Source organism: Oxyura jamaicensis, chromosome 2, assembly GCF_011077185.1.
Source record: "Oxyura jamaicensis isolate SHBP4307 breed ruddy duck chromosome 2, BPBGC_Ojam_1.0, whole genome shotgun sequence".
In the NCBI taxonomy this organism is placed as follows: domain Eukaryota; kingdom Metazoa; phylum Chordata; class Aves; order Anseriformes; family Anatidae; genus Oxyura; species Oxyura jamaicensis.
Genome location: NC_048894.1, coordinates 64,379,779 through 64,404,548, shown reverse-complemented (window position 1 = coordinate 64,404,548; position 24,770 = coordinate 64,379,779). Strand labels below are relative to the sequence as shown.

Here is a 24,770-nt window from a genome sequence, read left to right as displayed (position 1 = left end):
TTGATGTTACTCACTGAGGAAAAGATTTAAGGAGATGCAGGAAGTGTAGAAGATTTTCTGGCTGCGTATGAAGCATATGGTTACCTAGTTATTATTTCTGTTATCTGTGGTTTTTTGTTTGGGATTACAGTCTGACAGAGAAGCAGTTGGGAATTTCTGATAGAAACTCCTTTATTTTCTTATTTCCTTCTTCTTTTTTTTTTTTTTTTAATTTAAATGAGATAATTGAGTTTAGGAGATCAAGATACTTTATCTTTCTGGCAATTTAATGTTGCATACTTCTAAAATATGTAACTAATTTTTCCCTATAAAATAGAATGATTGTGAATTTAAACACTTGAATTTATTTTACCATCTATGTAAAGTATGCAGGTAATTCTTTTAATAATTAGACTGCATTTGTCTGTGTGCTTGTTTATAAATATTTTGGTGACAAATCGTTCACATCCTCTCAAGAGCTAAACACTGCATCTTATATATTAGATATATTTCTAAACAGAGGGTATATGAATTTGATAGCCAGTCTGTGGTTTTGCTTGCTGCTTTTTGGTAAATCTGCATTAATTCTTCTATGTTTATTTTTTCTGGTGTGTTCATGTAGCTCATCAGGTATTGTACAATTCTGTAAGCAGCTTTTTCCATCACCTTTCTATAAAGAACTAATCTGTAGGAAAACAGTGTAAGACTGTTAGATGCATTTTTTTCTAATAGCATTAGTGGCATGTGTTTATAAAAGATGCTTTGTTTTCTTTCTGTTAAAAATTGTCATTTACAACTCTTTCTCAATATTAATAATAAAAAGTATAGATGCATACAGTATTTCAGCAGTAGCTTAATCCAGAAAACTGTCCAACAGTGAAGACTTGAATTGAGTGATTTAGTGAGTCTGTGTAACAGGGTTGGTGATGAGCTAGCAAAGGGTTGTTCTTCTGGGTCACTTATGTTTTGTGTTTAGCGGCCAGTGAATGCTGCATATATAAATATGAAGATGATGCTGCATATATAAAAAAAACTTTGCTTTAAATACATACGTACTTCTTGCTAACCCCAGAGGAAAAAGGAAGACATATGGCTTTTAAAATTGTGGGGGTAGTCTTTCTCATCAGCAGCTCAGTTTGGTTTAGCTCTGGAAGCCTGGTCGGTAACCATGTGTGTGGGTCAGTCTGTTGTATTCTTTGGATGCAGGAGAGAAATTACCCAGCATTGGTGAGAAAAGGAGTTTAGTTACAGTTCTTTAGTCCTACTGAGAATATAATGAAGTCTGAAATTGTTTTCCCAACTGTGAACAAATGATTCCAACATCTTTCAGTGGTTTAGCTCATAAATATTAGAAAAGTTGTTTAAAACCACTGATTTTAAGTCTGTTGAAGAAAGGACCATCTTCTAGAAACCTTGCATTGCATAGGGATGGTGAGTAAATTGTCAGAGCGAAACCCAGCCTCTGCACCAGTGAACAAAGAGGTGAAGCCTTTGCAGGCCCGTCTTCCTCCTTAGCCAGGAAGCCTGGTATTTCCCAAACCATACCAGTACAGTCAGAGAGGTTTAGGGTGATTGCAGTTCTGTTCTGTTCTTTCAATTTTATTTTTTAAAAAAACTGCACCCCCAAAAAAGCTTTCATGTGTATTTTGGGAAATGACCAATGATGTCTGAAAGCCACGTTCCAAGCTTAGGTCTTGGTTAGTCAGGCCATGGTGCAGTGTGAGGCTTGGCCTGTCCTCATGCCACTGCTCCTTATCAACATGACCTCTTTTCCCTGGTACATACCAAAGGACTGTTTGCTACCAAAAAGAAATGTGGCTCAAGTTTTCATTTGTTCTAGCTGCGCATTTTCTTGTTTCTTGCTCTACACATAAACAGACATACACGGATTGAGGTTCACCCCCTCAGCCAGATCCATGGTGCAACATCAGTGGAAATGCAATTCCCTCTCTTGCACACGTGAGTTTGGGGGCAGCAGGCATTGTGCTAACAGCAGAGCGAGCTTAAAGGCTTGAGGCTGCTTTTTGCTCCTACTGTGAGTATGAACGATGGGTAGTTTTGCAGAGGAATTAGTGTGGGGCTACTGCTCATCCCCCACTGCTCCCTTGTGGCATCGTTGGCTCTGACACTTCATGTATCAAATCCTATTTGCTGTCTGTATCGCCATGCTTAATGCTGCATTGCCTTGTTCTAACAGCACTTTTCAGAAATGTATTAAAACACCCTGTTATGCACAGTAATACCTATTCTGATGAATCCCCTGACTGCATAAATTATTATTGATGGTATGAAGCTACAGTGGGATTAGCTGTTGACTGCAGATCCATTGCTTTTCTCTCTGCAGTTCTGTGTAATTTAACATGTGAATAGCCTTGCTGGTAAAACATGATGAAATTTTATATGGCAGTATTACTTATAATGTGCTGCGTATTTACATGTGAATGGTATTACTCCTCAATATAAACAGATAGTTCAAGACAGACTTCAGTAAATGATTTTATCAAAACTTGCATTTTTTAAAATATATTTTAGTAATGACTTCTCTTTCTTGCAGACAAAATTGAAGAAGCACAAAAACAACTTAATGGAACAGAAGACCAACAGAGAGGTAATAAACAAAACCAAAATGAAATAGCAAAAAGGAAAAATATTTTGCTATTGTATAGGCTGATGCAAAGCCTTCCAACATCAGTGAAAAGACTCCACTGGGCCATGGGCGTTGGGTGAGGCCCAGGGAATGTGTATCTACAGGTCAGGCGCTGTGATCTATAACACCCCAATTTTGCTGAGACACAAATGCTTTGTTTTAACCGCTTGAGTAGCTGCATTGACCTTGATAAGGCTGCTAAAGCTGTTGCAGTAGAGACTGTGCAAGTTATTGACTAAAGCCCTCTACTAACAGGTTGGTTCATAATATGATTTACCTAATCGTTAATAACCATATTTGGTTTATGACAAGCAACATATGATGATTTCTAACAGATGCTGAAAACAGATTGATCCTCACAGGCTATTTTAAGAAACAGATGACCTGTGACAGATTAATTCTGTATCTTAGGGCTTAGAAAGCTAGTGGAAAGTCATTGTATTTCAAGGCTGGCTGACTGCTGGAGTACCTGTTAGCTTTTATGTGATAAAGCTTGTATGTGTATCCACAAAAGAGCACAAAGAGATGAGGGCTGGGCAGGGGACATCCCAAATAATCTCTGACCAGGCTATCCCCAGGCCCATCACAACACCATGAGCCATCAGGATGAGCTCCACAGGTCACCTTTTGGACTAAGGGGGGTTGCTGCCTGGATGTGGGAAACATGAGGGGGTGCAAGGGAACAGCGTGGGGGCTCATATCGGCATGTCCAGCCACATATATATATGTATGTGGTGTATATGTGTGTTCTGTGTGTGTGTATGTGCTGGGAATACATTTTAAGCTTTGCTGCTGGTTGGAGCTGGAGGCATGGAGCAGCAGCTTCACCTCCCTCAGGCTACTGGATCCAGCATGATCCATTTTCCTCTATAAGTATCACATTTCACTGCTTTGTGTTGTTTTCTCTAGGCATTCACTGCTCTTGCAGTGATTTGTCCTTCTGGCTTGTGACACATCTGTGAACAGCATTGTAAATTGTTGATGTTCTGTCTTGGAATCAAAGTTTATTACCTTTTGAAACAATGAATTTCCCAACTTTCTGAACATAATAGAGCATAAGAAACACCATACTGGATATCAGCAGGGTCCCTCTGTCCCAGCATTCTGCCTTCAGCATAGGCAATAGGACATACTGGTTAAAGGACAGCATCTAAGCTTTTCCACTTTCTGCAGTCCATTCCCCTTAGGCTGTTCACACACAATGGGATGTCTGCCTTATCCCTTTAGTATCTGGACATTTATGGACCTGTTACCATTATATTTTTCTTTCAGTGCTGTCTGCGTCTAGTATTCTTTAGCAGCAAATGGTAGAAATTTGCTACCAGTTGCATTAAAAAGTACGTTATTTTAGCGGCGCCCCCCCGCCCCCCCCATTTCCTGCTACCTCTAACAGGTGTTTGCTGGTTCAAGCATTGTGAAATTTGTTAAATAGCAGTTTGATATTCACCTTACCCACTGCTTTTGTGATTTCATAAATCTTGTCCATATCCCACTAAGCTTTCTTTTCTCCAGACTCATGTTTGGGGTAATTTTCTCAAGGGAGGGTTTCATAGAGGGTGTCTTGAGTGGGCACCAAGACTATGATATTGCTCTACAGCTGAAAAAAGTGAAGGAGAAGAAAAAAAAAAAAAAAAAAAAAAACAAGTGGCTATGTTGTTAAAGCAGCTCTTTAAACATTTACAGAGATTTTCCAACAAACTAGGACCTTTCCAACAAACTAGAACTTCCACTGAATAGTAGTGACATATTTTTGCTTAGTGGATCATAGGCAAGTGACATTGTCATCTAAACATAAAAACTTGGTGTGTAAAGTATTACCATCTGCCCTTGTTCATGTTCATCTTGTAGAAGTAATATTGCTCTGGATTATTTTTGTAATGGACATGTTCAAGCTGAAGATTAACCCCTATTTTCATGGGCTTTGTTCATACCTGTGTCTCACTAGCATCTTTGTAGTCCTGCACAAATGAAGAGACCTTACCCAGTGTGCATTGAAAAGTGGTGTGGAGTGCTCTGGAATGGACTGAGTTGCTAAGATTTATGTGGTGATAGCACTCATCTTTCAGGGTCGCAGAAATCAGAAAGGTCATAGCTTAATTTTTGGCTCCTAACCTAAGTTTGCATGGCTGGTAGTCAAAAACTACTTTTAACATACAAAATTTATACAGAAATAACTGAGATAGTAAGGCAACACTTTCATTTTTCGTTTTGAATGAGAAACATTCTTTTCTATATTCTTTGGTTTCTTAAATATCTAATGGGTTTCTTTGTAACATGAAGTAAATTATTTGTTTGAAGGCCAGGAAAAAAATTAAAATAAGTGTTTTGAGCTAAACAAATAAAAATGTGAACATGTTCACGTAAGGTATTTTAAATCACAGTGTCTACAGGTTCACCTGAAGAATGGTTGTATGTTTTTCTTACATGTTCACTTCCTTTGCCTTTCAGTTCATCTAGATCAACTTAGATTTGTCTATTTCCTATCTGAAATGAATAGAGAATTCTGTGGAATTTATCACAAGTTAACAACTGCCCTGTCAGAACTGAAGCTGGCAATGGCTTAGCATATTTGTAGTTAGGAATTTCCTGTAAGTTTACCATTCTGCGTTTTCTGCTGACTAGTATTGTGCACTGATCAGTCATAACTTTATACATGTATGGGTTTTAAGTTGGATTCAATTGACTACAAAAAGTTATGTATTTAACACATCTCATTTTTCCATTAGCTGCAATAATCCAATTAAGTGCAAATTGAAACAGGTCTCTGTTAAACACAGAGGAGACAGTAAATGAGCAGACAGTTTTGAAGTTTGCAGAATTCAGTTATATAGTATGAAGTTGTAATGGGAAGATCTATTTTTTTATTTTTGGAGTGATAGTCCACAAATACATTCTAATTATGGATATAGAAATGGCCTGTCACTTGAGACCAGAAAGATATTCTTTAGAGGCCATGCTTAGCTCCATCCTTCTTCCTGCTTGGTGCAAGTATAAGATGGGTAATTCTTCTACTGACTCATTTCTTCTTAATTGTCCAGTTGCTTCTATAAATTTTCACTAGGAGAAGCTTTGCTTCTCTAACTCTGGGTATTGTCGGTGTGACAGAGAAGGTGTTCCCACTGAGTGCTCCGTGTGGTGTCCCTTAAAGCTTCAACATAAGCTTCAATGACAGAAAATTTTGCCTTGAGAAGGCAGTGAAAGATTTTTCTGATGTGGGACCCTGGGTATGATGGGCTGTGGAATGCAGTTAGCTGAATCTGACTGCTTTGACTTTGATCTACCACTGTCCATACTCTTAAGAAATCCATCACAAGAAAGTCTCTCTGTCTTCTCCCTTCCAGACTGGTAAACTCAAGTCCTCTCAGATCCTTGTGGTTACCACAGAGGCTTCTGATTTGGTCATCCCCAGAACCAGTTCAGCCACTGAAGGCCAATATGAAGCGCTGTAAGCATTTCTTTTCATCTTTATCCATTGCAGCAGTTCTCTGCTTACCACAGTAGTCCTAAGTTCAGCTCCACCAGCACTGCTATAGTGTTCTTTAGGACTAGTGGTACTCTCCTGTTTGTCTCAGTACTTGGCACCAATGATGCTAAGACTGCTGAATCTCTCTGCTTCTCAAACTCTTCAGAGAACTAAAGCTAGTGACAAACTCGAGCAACACCGAGATTACCTATGAAAGGGGTTTCAGATCCTCTACAGAGTCTCTCCAGATTCTGGAATTCAACAAATTGTTGATACGGAACCATCTCATGGCTTAGTGTATACTCTGTACACTCACCAATCCCGGGGGCTCTCTTTCTCTTAGGAGTACTGTTCTGGACATTATTTGGGATAATTGCTGCTTGCCCTGTCACAGGAAAAAAGAATCAATAATAAAGGCTAGAGCACAGGGAATATGCTTCCTTATTCAGCTTCTCAGTGGTGTCAATGGCTATGTCTTCCAGGTATAAAGACAGAGGTGGTCTGGGAATGTGTGTGTATGTATGTGTGTGTCTTCTTCAGCTTCACTGCAGTTTAGACTTGCATGCTGTTGTGGTTGCTGGATATAAGTTCATCCTTCTGAATAAGCAGCTGTTCTTGTTTGAATGTTCTTGTTTGAATCCCAGGACTGGCAGGTATGTCCCTGTCTAGCTTCAAGGAGAAGCCTGTTTTCAACCTATTTTACCAAAGGGTCATGGACATCATATTACCATGTTTGCCTCAACAATTACAGCCAACTTTATTCAGACAAAGCATGAGACTTCAAGGTCTACACTCCATGGACCAGGGTCTGTGTTGGCAGATAACAGTTTCCAATCAGTGCACTATGTTGGTCCCTTCCAGTTCATCAGTTCTGGTAGAGCAAGTACTTTTTTGGAGAACCCACTTGAGTTGAATGGATCAGGTCTGTCCTTAAACTATGTTTAGGTTTATCTAGCACCTGTTTAAATCTGTCATATCAACCACAGTGCTATACTTTCTCACCCTATCACGTTCGGGTTTCTCAAAGAGCTTTTTCATTATTTTGCCTACTGTTGGAGATGCTGCATGGTAGAATTTGAATACAATGCTGTATATTCTGAATCCACCGTTTTTCACATCCTTAGTGTAGCTGCTCATTTCTTCGTTAGTGAAAATAGATTTCTAAGATGTTCTCTCCTCTTCCAGAAGCCCAAGACATTGTGACAGCTCTGTCTTGATGACAGTGTTCCCTTCCAGGGTTACTGCAGGTTTTATCCTAAGGCCGTATTAGAATTTCAGCCAAATAAGTTTTCCTTCCATGGTCTTATGCTTCAGTATTAGTAGTACCTTCTTTACTTGCATCCTTAGATAGGGAAGCATTGTTGACAGATCCAAGAGTTCTGTCTAATTTGGATGAGTGTTTGTTTAAATGGCAGCAGGCTCTATCAGAATTTGCTGAGATACCACCAAAACAGAACCATTCAAAGCCATGGTTTGGAGTCCAGCAAAGTCCAAGCAATTTCTGTGGTGGTGTTGAAACCTTTATTTCCAGCTTCTGTCTTGGGACTACACAAAGTCTCACTTTCAGTGGGTAATAATACATTTCTGGTTAAAAGGTTGACCTGGCATTTGGCTTAGTGGTTCGCTAGTCACTATGCAGGAATATGATTCTCCATTTGCTGGCTTATGTCCTCATATAACGGTGTGGAACCACACATTGTGTGAATGTGCATTCGAACTGCCATGGAAAGAAAGAATAAAGAAAGAAGAGATTGCTTACCAGCAGCAAACATACTCTGAGATGCAGAATCCACGTGCACATATGTTCCCCTCCCACACTTATAGTCCCTTCAAAGTAGCATATTGGCATGGAGGAGAGGCAAATGAAATCAAATGCCCTTTACCTTATTTGCCCATCTGCTATTTTTTAAACATTTTTTTCCAGTAAATTGAACTGCGCTGAGTTAGGAAAGAAGTTTGGCATTGTAAATGGAAGCACAAGACTTTAGTTCAGAAATGTAGGTTCTGCTGCAGATGGACTCTAGTCAAATTTTTGTATCTTCTAAGTCCTTCAGAATCCTTCCTGATCATCCCTCTTGTTAAATGAATGCATCTTATTGACAAAATTATAAAGAGAGTTTCAAATACATTACTGTAAGTATACCAGTGTTCTCTCTATTTAATCAAAATGCTGTATCCATCTTACATTAAAGATTGATGACCATTTTATGTTGCCATGTCCCAGCTTACAGATGACTTATTGGCCTACCATCTGGCCTCAAAGGAGCAGCCAGGTCCCTTCCCATCTCTCCCTTCCCCGCGGGCACTCCTAATCCCTCTTCCTGCCATTGCAGTGCTCTCTGCCAAAAAGCAGGTGGGAACACTGCATGCTGGTGATATACCCAGCTTCACAGTTCATCAGCCGTGGTCAAGACTGTTCTTTCATCCCAATATTCAAAGGAAATAGGAAATTGAATAAAAAGTGGGTAGGTCAAACGAAAATCTGGAAATGCATAACTGAACAATTTAAGCATTTTGATTTGCTATCTTAGAGTAGTCTCCTCTTCCACACAGGTTTCCTTGAATTTCTCCTGTAGCTTTGCAAGCATGTGAGCTTTCTGGATTCTTTGCTGCTGTGTTACCCATGTACTATCATTAGCCTAAAATACTTATTTGCTATTTCATACTTACAGGAAACTGCCTTACGTTTTGGACAAGGAATATAACCAAGATCCAAAGTTCCATTTGATTCTTTTCATCTTTCTGTCGTTATCTTCAACAACCATGTGGGCTAGAAATACAGTTGCTCTAAATGGAAGTGTATAATCTTCAGAAGTTGCAAGTTACAGCACTGTCCTGTTTGCTACTTAATATTGGTGACAGGATTAGTCAGCCTTTTTAGTTTTCTGTTGACATACACCAGAGCTACCTACCTTTTACTTTCCAAACATTCTAAATGAGAGTTAGCAATGCTATTTCATGCGATTGATTTGTGCATTTTCTTGATGTCCGATATCATAGTGTTTGTATCTCCATTAAAATATGTCAGTACATGTGTATGAGAGGTAATTTATTTAAATTGTTCCATGTACATCAAGCTGTAAGGCTTTAAATCAAGACTGAATTATCTTCCTCAAATATTTACAGCAGCTCAGACAGCAGTGGTAGGCTTAACACGGGAACTATTGGTGTCTGTAGCTCATGTCATACAAGATCTCACATTTCCATGAGGTCCCATCTATTCCCAAAATCTGCACTGTTTCCACATTAAGGGAACATTGCATGCTGCTAGTAATAACAAGGATGACTTGAAAGGTTCTTTCTGTCTACAGGCACATTCAGTGCATGGTTTTGTACCCAATAAGGAAAGTGAGAAAACTCCACTGACTAGTGTGGCAGCAGGAATAGTCTCTGATATCATTTATACTCAGTTTTCATTGATTTTGTGTTCAATAGTTAAGTACGTTTTAATGTCCCCATTGTGGCTGTGGGGGCAAACTGATAAAAATTGAGATGTTTATATGTTCTTTGCATGGAGAAACATAATTAGAATATGTGCTCAATGCAAAGAGTTTTCTGGCTCCTGTAATCTTCCTGGATTGTGAGTCAATGTCTATATCTGTTATTTCTATTTAATTTTTGTTGTTGTTGTTAGTACATTTAGTTTACAATACTAGCAGCTGAAATCTGCTCAGTAAATCCACTGTTGGTACTAGACACAGCAAAAACTGTTATTGTTTTGACAGGCAGACAAACAGATTTACAGTTTTATATTGAACATTTCATACGTTAGAGCTATTATGAGAACTTGGTTAAAACATTAATGTGATGTAAAGTAATAGTATTTTGACTTTTCTTGACAAGTATAGCAAATCTTTTGAGTGACAGTTCAGCAAAAGAGATTCCAGCCTGCAAGTATCATTTTCAAAGGGACATTATAGAAATTTGTATTCAAAAACAATGATTGGAAAATAAAATTCCTGATAGTAAGTGGAAAGTGTCTTTTCCAAAATGTGGTACAGGTTATCATTAAATGAGTAACCATGTTTTCAGGCATCTTGAGGTTGACCCAGCTATAGTGAATAGAAAGATTTCTTGCAAGTTTCTAACATCTGAGGTCAGAACAAGCTCGTTTTATGGCAGAAGGATGCTGAGCTAAAACACTAATTAAACTGGCATACCTATGTGCATGTTGTAAATGCACTAGGTTTCTAATTTTAGCAGAAGCAGAAGGTTTCTAATTTTAGGAGCAAGCTAGCTGTGGAAATGCAACATTTTTACTCTTTTATTACTCTTTTCTTACTCTTGCATAAGAGTAATGGCTGGCTTTTTTGCACTTTGCAGATAATCCTTCAGCTCAGGGAGTTGTTAAATTCTAAAGAGTTTCCTCTAGAATTCTAAATAAATTCTAAAGAGTTTCCTTTCCTCTAAAGGGAAAATACACACAGACACACATGGTGAGTTAGATGCAGTATACCACTGTCTGGTGGCTATATGCTAGAGGCTGACCTGATGGAGTCTTTTGTAGGAATTCTGTAAAAGACTGTTACATGTGAGAGAGCAAAAAGAGAGAATACTCACATCTGTGGAAAAGGACAGGTGAAGATGGGGAAAGGAAAGAGCTCTCACCAGCTTAATGGGCTCAACATTAAAGACCTCTGAAGCAAGCCCACCCTGAGAGAGATCTTTTTGCCCACCTCAAGCATGCTAGAGCTTCCATGGTTAGGGCATTCCCGATTTCTAGATTTCCAGCAAATTGACTTCTGCTTTTTGTCAAGAGCACAATGCTATTTAGTCCTAAAAGAAAGACCTGCTATATAAGACTTTTCCTACTCACTTTGCCAGAACTTCTGTTCCTTTCTGCTTTGTTAGGCAGGTCTGAGCTCTTTACTGCTCTTCATTGTTTTTTTGCTACAGACAGTATGGAAATTACTCAACTTGATCACTGCTTTTCAAATAGAAGATGATGTTAAAGAAATACAGAGAATATGACTAATGAGCTTGTTCTGTTTAAACACCATTATATGCAAAGAGAGTGTAGTTAACATCTTGTTCCTTTCATTTCTGTTTTTTCCCTTCAGACTCCTGTTTGGGGAGTTTAGGTTCAGTATTTCATGACCAGATTGCAGTTTCTGGTTGCTGATAATCTGTAGATTGGTTGCTGTTTCATGAGCTGTTGTGTAATTATGGTTTAATAGCCTTTCTTCTTCTGGATCCTAAGAGTAGAAGTTGCTCTTATGTTTTATTAGCCAAATCTTAATTTATCAATAAAAATTGATAATCCGTAACTTGCAAGCAGATAATTTAATTGTGAAACTGTTCACAACATTAGTTCATTAAAGGCTTCTGTTTAAGAAATTTAGTGTCATCAAATGGCTGGAATACAGAGCAGGACATTAACTACATAACATAGTAAATATTTTTGAAACTTTCAGGATGTTGAAATGAAAACTGTAGCACATGCCCTTCCTTGAACATTCATATATTGACACTTTGTGTGTGTAACTAGGCATTAACCATGGGTCATGTGGTAGGCATTTGCTGTTCTTGTGTTTTTGTCTGTCTTTCAAAGAAGTGTTTGAGTTCTGTGAAACTTTTACAGTGATTCAGTCTCTGCCTTTTTTTTTTTTTTTTTTTTAATATATATACTTATAATGCTGGGAAATCTCGATCAGTATCAAATGTCTTGTTTCATTTAATATGTTTCATGCTGGGCAGGAAATTAGGTCTTTTTAGGGAAAAAGAAAAAAAAGTATGCATTTCACTTTGGAGATTGGTCAGAGATTTGTAGATGTGCTGAAATGTTACATTTGATTCCTTTTCACATATGTTGGCATTTCCTTTTCATATATGTTCCTTTTCATATATGTTGGCATTTCTCAACTGAGGCTCTGGTGTTACTGCTGTTTGGTCTTGATGGCCTTCCTCATTAAGCACACTATGGCTAAAAATCACAGAATAGTTAGGGTTGGAAGGGACCTCTTGGAGGTTATCTGGTCCAAGCCCTCTGCTCAAGCAGGGCCACCCAGAGCAGGCTGGCCAGGACCACATCCAGGCAGCTGTTCAGTCCTGAAAGTTATTCTCCCCTTTCAACTTTAGTATAGCTTTGCAACTGAAGCACTAGTGGGAGAGGTGCTAGTTTAAAATAAAGGCAGGCCTAGTGTTTTGGGAAGATGTTATTCCAAGGCAAGAAAAACTTCTCCCTTTCTCCAGTGTTATCTTCAAAGTGACAATTCAGTCATGTTAATATAGATTTACTGGAAACAGATTGTATAGTTTGTACTAAATATTGCTAAACAATGTTTGCCTGTTCTTAACTGTTGCTTACTTTGGTAGCCAACAACATGAGTATTTCTTGTACTGTTAGACTGGCTTCTTCCCCACGAGGACTGTCAAACAGTGTAGGATGTTGCTCACAGAGGCTGTGTCAACCCTGTCTTTGTAGGTTTCCAGGACGTGACCACATGAAGCCTTAAGCAACCTGGTTGCTTCCTTTACCTGTCTCTATTGCAAGCAGGAGGTTGGATTAGAGACCTGCTGAGGTCCCTTCCCACCTGAGTAATCTCCTGAAATACTTGTTTTTAAATCTGGGGAAACTTACCTAGTGGTAGAGGCACCAGATTTCTTGGAGTTTATATCAATATACAATTTCTTTGCCATTATATTTAATATATGAACTTTGGATGCACTGATTGTATAGGTTTATCAGTCTGTGATGGTAGAGAGCACTAAAATTTAATTTTACTTCGCAAAAATGAATACTGTCATTGAAGTTAATGGGACTACTCAAATGATTGCTGGTAACATATACTAGTGTAGCTGCACCTTCCTCAGATCTTGTGCTTGCAGGACATTTGCTACTTTAGTTAATAAGGCAAAATTATGATAATGAAACAGCTGACTTGGAGTGCTCCAAATTCCTTGACTCGCATCTTGGCCTCTACTGTACCTTCTCAAGAAGTCTGAAGTTAGGCACCCAAAATACATCTATTAAAGCTGATGGTGATTAACTTTAAAATCCTCTCAATTAGTGCTTAAAATTAAGCATGGCACATGGCTTAATCTTGTTCAGATTTTTCTGTTAACTGATAACATTTTTATACATGCACAATTTATGTAATCATGATTTTTCTACACTTTGGAAAAACTATAATTTTAGGAAAACGTTTATGGCACTACTTAGCACATAGGAGGCAATATGAAGCTAAAGATGTCATACAATAATAATAAAAAATGACAATTTAGTTATGCCCTGTTGCGTTTAATGTAAGTTCTGGTGTCCTTACATTTGCTCGTTAGACTTATGTCTTTATCTCATAATCATGTTCTGTTACTTATTTATGGAAAAAGACCCAGTGGGGTCATTTATGACCTCTTTGCAATAGTTTCAGTGAAATCAAAATCAAATAAGCATCAAATATCAAATATAAGAATATTTTGAATATTTTAAGGCACCAGGAAGCATGACTTTTAATCAGAGTAAAGTTCTTTGTCATGGTCTCTCTTTTTTGAAGAGTTGTCCGTCTTTGAACAACTACTGTTGTTAATTATGACATTTTAATTAACATTTTAGCTGTATGTTTAAGACTTAATGTTTGAACACTTTCACAAGAAGTTTGATTTTGCTTGCAGTTCCCTGGGAGCTGAAGTACAGGTTTAGGATCCAAAGGTGAGGCACTTTCATTTGAAAATGTGGTCTTTGTATGCAGTGATTTTAAAAATTCTGCAGTATAAATTGAGCATGAAAGAGAATGAAAGTTCATTGGGCTGTAGGGCAGATAGTGGTTGCTGGCTAAATGTTTCATAGGGTCACACCGAGAAGGAAGGGAGCTTGGTGCTTCACTTCAGTTATTTTCCTTTTTTAAAAATACAAGCACGTAGCTCTGTTGGAAGGAAGAGAAAGGGAGTGGGTGTTAAAATAACACATAGGCTTTGAGACAAGCAGTTCTGAAAGTTACTTAAAACCATTGAGATCATATTGTCAAGACACTGTCTAGTTCACCAACAAATGCTAAAGAAGAAAAAAAAATGCTTATACCTCCTTTATTTGCTGCATGAGTTACCTCACTATATTACTATTGACACCATCACACTTGTGTTCTTTTGCTCTATTTCCTGTGCATAGAGCAAAGTGCAGTAGAGGAATTGTGGTTGAACAAAACCAAGTTTAGAAACATGGCATGTTTTGAGCGCAGAATTCCTATCGAAGCAAAGGAATTAAACAGAAGGTCCTGATAGGAAGTCAGAACAAAGTGAGAAAGAGATACTCTGGTACCTGAAAAGTGAATCATTGTGCACAGCAGCATTGTTACCTGTCCTCTTGGACTGGGTAACCTAATCCTATTTGATGTCATACAGTTTATGGAAAAGATGCTTTTTAGCCCTCTGTTGGAAATGACAGTACTTGCCAACAAAAGTACCAATTCACCCAAGAGAAGGAGGAATTTGCTGCATCAGTGTCACTAGCTGAACAGGGAGAAGGGCTTTGTGACTGCACAGGGAGGCAAGCAGAGTGTGGAATGGCAGAGAGAGGAAGACAAGGAAATCAACTTTTTTTTTTTTTTTTTTTCATGTCAGGTTGGTTTATGTTCCCCTTGTTTAGCTTCAGCTTGTTGGTATGGGTGTGCAGCCCTGACAAGGTATTACCCTCCTGAAAGTTTGTGTCTCTATTCCTGTTAACAGGAATGTTAACAATTCTGGTACCCACGCTTTCCGCCGGTTTTGTTATTGCCTCTAGAAATATTGATACAGCTGATCTTTGTGCAAACATCTTAGCAGTAGGTTAACAACCATGTAATGGAATATCTTCAACATAATTTGGCAATACAAAAAGAAGACTTATACAAAAGGAACAGAAAACTAAAAAGTGAAAAGAAGTTGTCAGGGTTTCCTCTTTTTCCCCAAAATACGTTAGAAATTTGATCACTAGAAAACCTGAGGTATTTCCATTAACAATAAGTATTTCTAAACTGCCAAGGAGTGAAATCCAGCACAGCACTTATACTATTGTTAAGCCTTGTAAGGCCATCGAAAGAAAGTATGATTTGCAGGCTTTTATAGACAAGTATATTGAAGAAAACCTGAGATTCCATCTCTGGAATTGCAAAGCATAGAGTCAGAAGTAGAAATAAGAAACTGGTTGTCATGATTTCCATAGCCTGGAATTTTATAGGTGTAGATGCAGCACAATTAGTGGTTGTGAAGACCAAATTACTATTTTTGTATAGGATGTAATGCATAACTTGCCTTTTTCTATTTTTTTCTTTCATTTTCAAACAATTTTTATGGTTTGGCATGTGTTGAATGGTATTTTTTAAAGTAAAGCTGTAAACAGGTTCTAGAAAATTCTGATCTTTTGTAATGAATTCATGTTTTTAATTGCTTAGTCTGTAGATTAAAGATATGGCTTTTAGTGTTTTTAGGACTTCCTCAAGCCACATCACATCTGTCAGCCGTGCTGGTTTCCAGTCTCCAGTGGTGCTCTTTGAGTGTGCCTGTTGTTCCTCACTGTATTGATGAAGCCTTGGAATGGTTGTTATCTAATGTTTGGAGGCATTAAAGAGAAGCACATCCTTTGGTTGTTCAGTTACTGCAGTATAAAACACCTTTGTCTTTCTGTGTATATTTGTCTGCTTGGATGTTCGGGCTTCATGGCACTATTATCTTCCTAGCTGCATATAATCTGCCCAGCACTTTCCCCAGTGCTCCAGTACTTACACCGGCAGTGTGATAGGTGTGGAGGCATGACTGTGACAGGATAAAAACTGCAGTATGTTCATAAAAGGAACCAAATTACTTACACTCAATTAACGTGGCCATGGTTTTGAGAGATCACCAAACCATGGCTAAAAACACCCTTTTATATAATTACCTTGTTATTGTCTCTTTCATTGGTGTAAAATGGAGTTTTGTTGTTATTGAAAAAAGTTGCAGTGGGCCATGAATTTTAATGAAATTGCCACTAATAATATTAGTGTGAGACACTGATTTAATTGGGAAGCGATGGAAAGTATAGAACATCATGATGGAAGGCAGCTTTGCTTTGAATATGCTAAATGTAGCCTAATATGAATAGGTTTGGGTAATAAAGCAATAAATGCAAAGTTCATTTAATGGTTAAGTGCACAGTTACTACAGAAATTTCTTTCCAGGTATATAAGAAGAGCACAAGCTCCCCACAGCTAGCATTTCATAGCCCTTGTTTCTGGAGAGGGATTCTAGTGTCTCTGTTATGAGATGACAGAATGCAACAAGGCAGCATCTTACTCTTCATACTTAAATTTCTTCAGGTAGGGCTGGGAGAGCAATAAGTCAGGTTCTGCAGCACTTCCACATGTGCAATACATTGTGTACAATGTCTGTTCTTTAACCTTTCAGTTTGCAAGGAAATCTCAATATCCTTTCGCCCTCTTTGAATGTACGTGTAAATGAAGTTGGCAATAAATTGAAAACAGGCTTTTGAACTTCCAAGTACCTGAGCTCTGGCCTTAGCACACAGCTCAGCTGGATTGTGCTTTGGCATTGGGCAAACATGTCATCATCTTGGCCTTCTTTTCCCACTGGTCACTTTGTGTTCTCTTCGTCCAGACAAGTATTAGGTGTGCCTGGCTTTCCTTTAAATGGAGCAGGAATTTCACCCTGGACTCATCAGCACCGGTATCTATCATCAGATGCAGATGATGTGTTGGCATTCCTCTAACCACAGTGCAGAAGGCATCTGGTGTTTCTGTGAGAGGATACTCCTTATGCCACTGAAGGGGCTGTAGGAGTTGATCAGTACTGGAAAGCCTGAGCTTTCTCCATCTATCTCTTGTGAAGCTGACTGTGAGAGTTTTGTCTGTGTATATGCTGTCTTAATTAGTATTTTCTTACCTACGAGTGCACATAAGCCTCTGTTCCTGAGTACCTCTGTATCCAGGTAACCATACTATGTGGAGTTTCTCAGCACTGCTTCCCAAAATGTGTGTGCAGCTGAACCTTTTTAGAGGCATCAGACTTCTTGTCACCTCAGATCCTTCCTTTGTGTTGAATGTTGGCAATCAGACAAAATACGGTTTTGGCTAACAGCCAAACAGTTGTAAAAGTTTGAGAAATCGGATTTACACCCGTTTAATGTTTGGCTTCCTCTGAGTGTTTGTATGCTAGGAAGTACGTTTAAAATAGTTAATTGACAGAATAAATATGACACTGTTGAGGTAAACAAAGGTATATGTAAAAAAAAAAAAAAAGTTTGCAAGTATCAACACTGAAATTCAGTCTGTCTGTATGTTTTGTTAGAGAAGTTTGGACTCTTTACAAGTACTCACCACAAAGTTATTCTGCTGAGTAATATTCAAAATTGTTTGCTCTTCACTACGCTCCTGAAGCTCCCCATACATACCTGCTTAAAACCACCAACAAGTGTAGCTAGTAATGAAGTAATTCCAATTTATTTTGTTTCACGATGCACTAATAGAAGAATAATTTAAGTGTGACTGATTTTATTCCTCTGCAGTACTTGCTCATCTGAAACGCTATTAAAGTTCAGTAACTGGAGCTCTGAAATACAATATTTGACAGATGGTGTGGGTGGTTTGTGCCATTTCCGTGATAAATCTGCTTACAAATATAACCATGAGGAAGTCGTCTTCATTCATTGACTAGTGTAACATATAGACAGAAAAGGTGACAACGCGACATGAAAATGGATTTGTGTCTTGGTTCTTCATTTTCCTGCTGTAATGATTTGAATTTTGGAACAAGTGCAAAAGAGAGATTTCTTTTTATTTTATCTAAAAAAGAGTTGCTATAAATACTAAAATATTCTTTTAGTAGCCTTTCTTTTCTTACATTTTCTTTGACACCTTTCTTATAATGAATTGCTTTTGTAATATCTTAGAGCACCGGTTAGAAAGCATTACTTTTGCTAGATGGGAACAAACTGGATCTTTGCTAAGATACATTTGCTATTCAAAAAATACTGGAGGTGGCAGAGTTGGACAGTCTTGTTGCACCAGTGCTGTGTGAACTACTCTTACAGCTGAAGCTTAGAGACAATAGAATGCTATAAATAAAAATATACTGTATTATGTAGTTCTAATATTCTTTGTTACTCTCTTTATGTTTTAACAGAAATCACAGATGCTGGTACTAGAGGAAACCCAGATACAATTAAGGGTGTGAAAAGAAAAAAGATTGTGACTGAAAACCATCTAAAAAAAATACCAAAATCACCTTTGAGAAACCCCGCAGAATCCAAGGTTAAACAAAATGCAGACCTTCCACCACTAAAAGTTCTTCTGGATGCTTCAGAACATGCCACAGCACAGGACCAACTACCTGTGCAAAATGGAAGTCAATGTACCGAACAAAATGGGGGAGTGCTTAGTAGTGAGATAAGTGCTGAAACAACCAAATCTGAGATACCAATGCAGACAAAACCTTCACTGACACATCAGTCCTTAGACTTGAGTAAGCAGGCAGTAGAGGATTCTGATGTGAGTCAGTTGAGCTCACCGGAGAAGAAGTCTCTCTCCAATTCCTTACCAAGAAAAACAAAGACTGACAGTAATGAATGTATTACTTTTGTTGATGGTAGTACATCATCCCCATGTACGCGTACTGCATTTGATGTCTTGTTAAAAGCTATGGAGCCTGAACTGAACACTTTAGCACAAGAGTGCCCCCATTATGGGGTGCAGATAGAGAAACTGAGACCAAATAAAATTGTAAGCACCTCTCCTAGTCTCATATCCAATACAACGAGCGTCCAAAATCAGTCTGCTTTGTCTCAGCATGAGTTTACAGCTGGACCTCGCTATTTCCCATGTACATTGAACACTATGCATGTAGCAACAGCCGCCAAGAGTGGACAAACACAGGTCCAGTCGGTTTCTCATTCACAAGACCTTGTTACTAAAACCAGCCAACAAAATCACCAGGTTGTTATGTGTCCAAATTTCACAGGTTCTATGGTGCAACAGCAGAGTCAAGAAAATGCCAAGCTCCAGCAGATATACAGCATAGCAGTAACTTCCTCTGGTGTTCACACCTCATCTTCCACTGTAACTCAGGTTTTTGCTCAAAATCAGTTAGTAGCTAGTTCATCTTCACCTTTGTCAGTTAACACACCTAGTTCAACACACTTGTCTATAGGTCCCATGTATAATTCAGCCCAGATAGCATCAGTTGTAAACCATGGCATAGAACAAATATGTAACCTCTTGAAAGACCAGAAACCTAAAAAGCTGGGGAAGTACGTCTGTGAGTATTGCAATCGGGCCTGTGCCAAGCCCAGTGTTCTCCAAAAGCATATCCGATCCCATACTGGAGAGCGACCGTATCCTTGCGTTACGTGTGGGTTTTCATTTAAAACTAAAAGTAACTTGTACAAGCACAAAAAATCCCATGCACATGCTATCAAACTTGGCCTTGTCCTACAGCCAGATGCTGGTGGTCTCTTCTTATCTCATGACTCAGACAAAGCTCTTAGCATTCATTCAGATGTGGAAGAAAGTGGTGAAAGTGAAGATGAAGGCACTGCTGATGAAAGACAAGATGATCAAGAACTGGAACCTGCACAAATAGCGAAAGTCATTTCAAGTGCAGAAACAGTATGGAAGGGAAGCCCTGTGCCACTAAGTAACCCAGATTGTATCCCAGGTGATTCTTCATTACACAATACAGAACCACAAGTAATGGCAGCTTTACCAAAAGTAGTGGTTCACACTGTAAATGTTTCTCCGTTAAGGGCTGATAGCCCCAAAGTAACAGATCCAGAACCTGAGCTTGCTGCAGCACAGCGAAAAGGAGATTTTAAAGTGACAAATCTTCAGTCAAATTTAACACATACAGCCTCATTAAAGGAAAATGACATAAAACAAAATCAGAAAACAGAACTGGGCCTATTAGAGGAGCAGCTGGGATCTGCAGTAGGAGCTGTGCACGCTCAGCTTCAGAGACAACAGGCAACCGATTGTTCCCAGGAGCAACAAGGAAAATGCCTTCTGAGCCCTAGAAGTTTAGGTAGTACTGATTCTGGTTATTTCTCTCGTTCTGAAAGTGCTGATCAAACAATGAGCCCACCAGCTCCTTTCATAAGAGGATTACTGCCCTCTGAAAAAGATACAAATAAAAATTTGCCCTGTGTACCAAGAGCAAGTGGAATGGTAGCATCAGTGGTACAAACAGTTTGTACTGAGAAAAAATTGATTCTCTCTGGCCAAATGCGACCTCCCATGGCAACAAAAACCCTTGAGGAGCGTATCTCAAAATTAATTTCTGATAATGAAGCTGTTGTGGATGACAAACAGTTAGATAGCGTGAAACCAAGAAGAACATCTCTTTCGAGAAGAGGAAGCATAGATTCACCAAAATCCTACATATTTAAAGATTCTTTCCAGTTTGATTTAAAGCCTATGGGAAGAAGAACTAGTTCAAGCTCTGATATACCAAAGTCTCCTTTCACGCCCACTGAGAAATCAAAACAAGTTTTTCTTCTCTCTGTACCATCCCTTGACTGTTTGCCTATAACACGAAGTAATTCCATGCCTACTACCAGTTATTCAGCAGTACCTCCAAATGTAATACCTCCCTCTCATCCACTTAGAGGAAGTCAGTCATTTGATGATAAAATCGGCTCCTTATATGATGATGTTTTTGTATCAGGACCTGCTGCTCCACTGAACCAAGGTGGACATCCTCGGACCCTTGTTAGACAGGCAGCAATAGAAGATTCTTCTACTGGTGAAAACCAAGCTCTTGGATCAGTGCGACCTGCAGAAGAAAGTTATCTGGGATGTAATTTATCAAATGAATCTTTATTGCAAAGGAACAAGTCACTGGCACAGGGATCAAATTTAGAAAAAACTAAGAAGCTTCCTCAGGTGCGAGGAACAATGTTTGAGTGTGAAACCTGCAGAAACAGGTATAGGAAACTGGAAAACTTTGAAAACCACAAAAAATTTTACTGTTCAGAGTTGCATGGACCTAAAACTAAAGCTGCAATCCGAGAGCCTGAACATAAAACTGTTCCAAATAGTACACAACCTCAAATTCTTCACTACAGAGTCACTACTTCAACTGGCGTCTGGGAACAGACTCCCCAAATAAGGAAAAGAAGGAAAATGAAAAGTGTTGGAGATGACGATGACCCACAACAAAATGACACAAGCACACCATCAAAGAATGCAGAATGCCAAAATAAGCCAGCAATTTCTTCCAGTCAGTCAAAACTCAGTGCAACAGTAGTAGGTTTGCAACAGCCAAGCAACCTTCTACTTCGAAGTTCACAAATTCAGCTTGTGGCTCGAGGCACAGATCTGACAACAGAGCCAAAGACGTCTCCGCTCATTGAAAAGCAGACAAGCTCAGATATGCAAGAAAAGGTGGAGTTGAAAAGACAAGGGTCTGGTATTTCAGTAATACAGCACACCAATTCACTGAGCAGAAATAGCTCATTTGAGAAATCGGAGTCATTTGAAAGAGTATCACCAGTTTCATCTCAAGAGCCCAACAAGGTTGCAAAGGTTGCAGTTGCAATCCAAGAGGACAGACACTCTCATCTGAATACTTCCCAGCATCATCAGTCACTGTCATTAGAAGCACTTAGAGGGGAAGTGCAGGGAAGCCAAATAGTTTCTAATGAGAGGAACACACCACTTCAGACATCAAGACTTGTTCGCCAGCATAACATCCAGGTTCCTGAAATACTGGTCACAGAAGAACCAGACAGGGAGCAAGAAAACCAATGCAGCGATCAGGAAAAGACAGAAAGATTTAATTGGCCACAGCGCAGTGAAACACTGTCAAAATTACCAACAGAAAAACTTCCACCGAAGAAGAAAAGAATTCGCTTGGCTGAAATGGAGCACTCATCTGCTGAATCGAGCATTGACTCCACTCTTTCCAGAAGTCTAAGTCGAGAGAGTAGTTTGTCTCATGCCTCCAGTTTCTCAGTGTCTCTCGATAAAGATGAGATTTCGAAGGTGGACAATCCTTCTAAAGCAGAACTTACTAGTAAGTCATCAGAATTCCTTATGATTCCCACTGGCTCTCATGTGCTGGGCATGCCTACCCCGCATTACAGGGAAATGAGGCGTGCTGCATCGGAGCAGATCAGCTGCACGCAGCCCTCGATGGAGACTGTAGACTACAGGAGTAAGTCTTTTGACTGTGGAAGCATATCTTCATCAAAACCTGCCTCACTCATAGAGATAGCTGCTCCAAAACTGTCGTCTGGAAACGGAGTTACTGGACACGTGCCTCTGCTAGAAAGAAGGAGAGGACCATTTGTAAGACAAATATCTTTAAATATTGCTCCAGAAAATCATCCAGTTAAACTGACTTCTTCGTTTCAGACAGTTCATGCTACAGATGTGCCATTTCACAGGCTGCAGACCTCCAGCAAATCCTCAGTGGAGTTTCCTTCAAGTATTCAGCATTCTCAAACTCACTCCAGGCCTCACTCAACAATTCAAAATTCTAATCCCATTAACCTGTCTCCAGTTCAGCAGCCTCTAGATCATGTTTTGAATAATCAAAGACAGCAATCTTCAATGCATCAGCCTTCCCAGACTTTTACTAAAACATCAACCCAAGGGGAACAAGTGAATTCGTACACACTTTCTTGTCACCCTGATGAACAAAAGGATTGTTTTGCTCCAAAGTATCAACTCCAAGTTAAAACATTACATATATGTCAGCCATACTCTTCTAAATTGCTAAAAAATAGTCTATCAAGTCAGACTGTCCCAAGTCAAGCTGGAGTGGACCAGAATGCGTCCTCCTTTGAGCTTCAGGCTAAACTGTCTGACAATATGTCTAATCCTTACACTGTGCGTCCTCTAAAACAAATTGTCCCTAATAACTGCAGCAGTCAGATGCATCAGATTCCTCCTTTTGTAGTTCCTGTCCGTATTTACAGTAGCATCCCATCCTATGGCTTTGCGACCGTTACACCCCTTCCTCAAATTTTAGTGACTCAGGATCACGTAAACCAATCTATTTGCAAAACAAATGCTGTGAGAGTGCCAACGCTTGAAGGCAAAACTCAGCTGCCAAAATCTCTCAAAGATCATCAAAGGACTTTGCCAAATTCATTTGAGTTTGAAAATTCAGTACCAGAAAGTGGAAACAGAAATTCACCTTTGTCAAGCTCTTTGAATATTATTCAGAAAGTGCCAGTTAGTGGACTCTTCCCTCAACAAGAGGTTACACCTTCAAGTAAACGAATGCTTTCCCCAGCCAACAGTTTAGATATTGCCATGGAAAAACAGCAAAAGCGTGTTAAAGATGAGAGTGGAGCTGCCTGCATGACCGATGACAGACCATTACATTCACTGAGCGTTCGATCTAATGACCTGGCTAATAAGCAAAAGAAACCAGTTTTGGTGAGACAGGTTTGCACCACAGAGCCTCTCGAAAATCACCTCCTAGATCCTGATGGTGTTGCACAGAATGAAAAAAGCAGCAAAGCTAGTATTTCAGACATTCTGTTGCCTGATTGTCATTCATCTGAAACTGGGGTTTCGGAAACCCTGAGGGAGTCACCAGAATCTGAAGATGTGAAGTCTTCAGCAACACCAGCGTTTGTAGTTAGAAAACCATCTGAACTGTCTCCAGTGAGTAATCAGAATTCTCTTTTAAAGGCTGTAGGCAGCAGTCAAGAAAGAAGATCCCCAAGTAGTAGTCATGAGAGCAAGCAAATCAATAGCCAGAGTCAAGCAAAGCCTCTAACCACACTGGCTGCGGTGAATACAAGAGAAATGCAGAGGTTGTCATTTCCAAGCCTCAAGACCTCAACGAGCTTTACCTGGTGTTTTCTCCTGAAGAGGAAACCGTTACATCTGCTGCAAAACGATCTGAAAATTTCAGCCTATTCTACGTGGACCATTAGTCACAACAATCCTAATCCACTTGGTTTGTCAACAAAGGTAGCTCTTTCTCTCCTCAACTCAAAACAGAAAGTTGAAAAACCACTATACACTCAAGCAAGAACTACTCATCCCAGGTCTGATGTACTGGTTTATTCAAGCAAGTGGAAGAACAGCTTAACCAAGGTACTTAAGCTATGCTTGATACATACTGATTGTTTACGGAGGACTTGCTTTGTTCATATTTTGGAGAATGTAATGTGCCTGACTTGTAATATGTGCTCTTATTTATTTTAGTTATGCTGGATCAGACTGCTAAAAAGATCTTAAGTAATTCCATTAAGAAACCTCTTCATAAGGATTTATCACTTTTTATGGAAATTAGTTCCTGGATTTAAATCTGCATATGAAATGTTTATTGTGACAGGAATGCGTTTGGCTATTTTTTAAATGCAAAAGGTGTAACAAATAGTTCTGATATAATTTTTTTAAAACACTTAAAGCAGGTTAATTCAAGATCATAGCTGCATATTTTCCTTTAAAAATCTACTGGTATCTTCAGTTATAAAAATGTTCATATAGTGAACAGGCGTCAATGGACAGGGTAAAGATATTTTTCACCGTTGCTGATCATCTAACAGTGGGAAGAGCAGTGTACACTTCCCTTTCTCCCACCTAGGTTAGTTGGTGGTGTGAAATAATTACAAAAATAGTGAAGTTTAAAAGAAAATTACAGCTTCCATAAAAACATTGGCAACTTCTTAGATTGATATGGCTCCAAAGATGCCATTAAATCTTGTGCAGTGGAATATACTCAGGGTAACATTTGTGACACACATAAAACACAACA

The 24,770-nt window shown here is 39.0% G+C and overlaps 1 protein-coding gene across 6 annotated transcripts in view; it reads left to right on the top strand.

The window, feature by feature from the left end:
- Positions 1–24,770, top strand: part of HIVEP1 (HIVEP zinc finger 1) — a 116,577-nt gene that overhangs the window by 59,476 nt on the left and 32,331 nt on the right. For all 6 annotated transcript variants that reach the window (XR_004747856.1, XR_004747854.1, XM_035316107.1 and 3 more), the window contains exons 3-4: positions 2,534–2,587; positions 18,180–24,106. Coding sequence is in view for 4 of the 6 variants with exons in the window: in XM_035316107.1 (XP_035171998.1) it covers positions 2,534–2,587; positions 18,180–24,106 (5,981 nt within the window). In the remaining 2 variants the exon portion in view is untranslated. The remainder of the gene's footprint in view (positions 1–2,533; positions 2,588–18,179; positions 24,107–24,770) is intronic.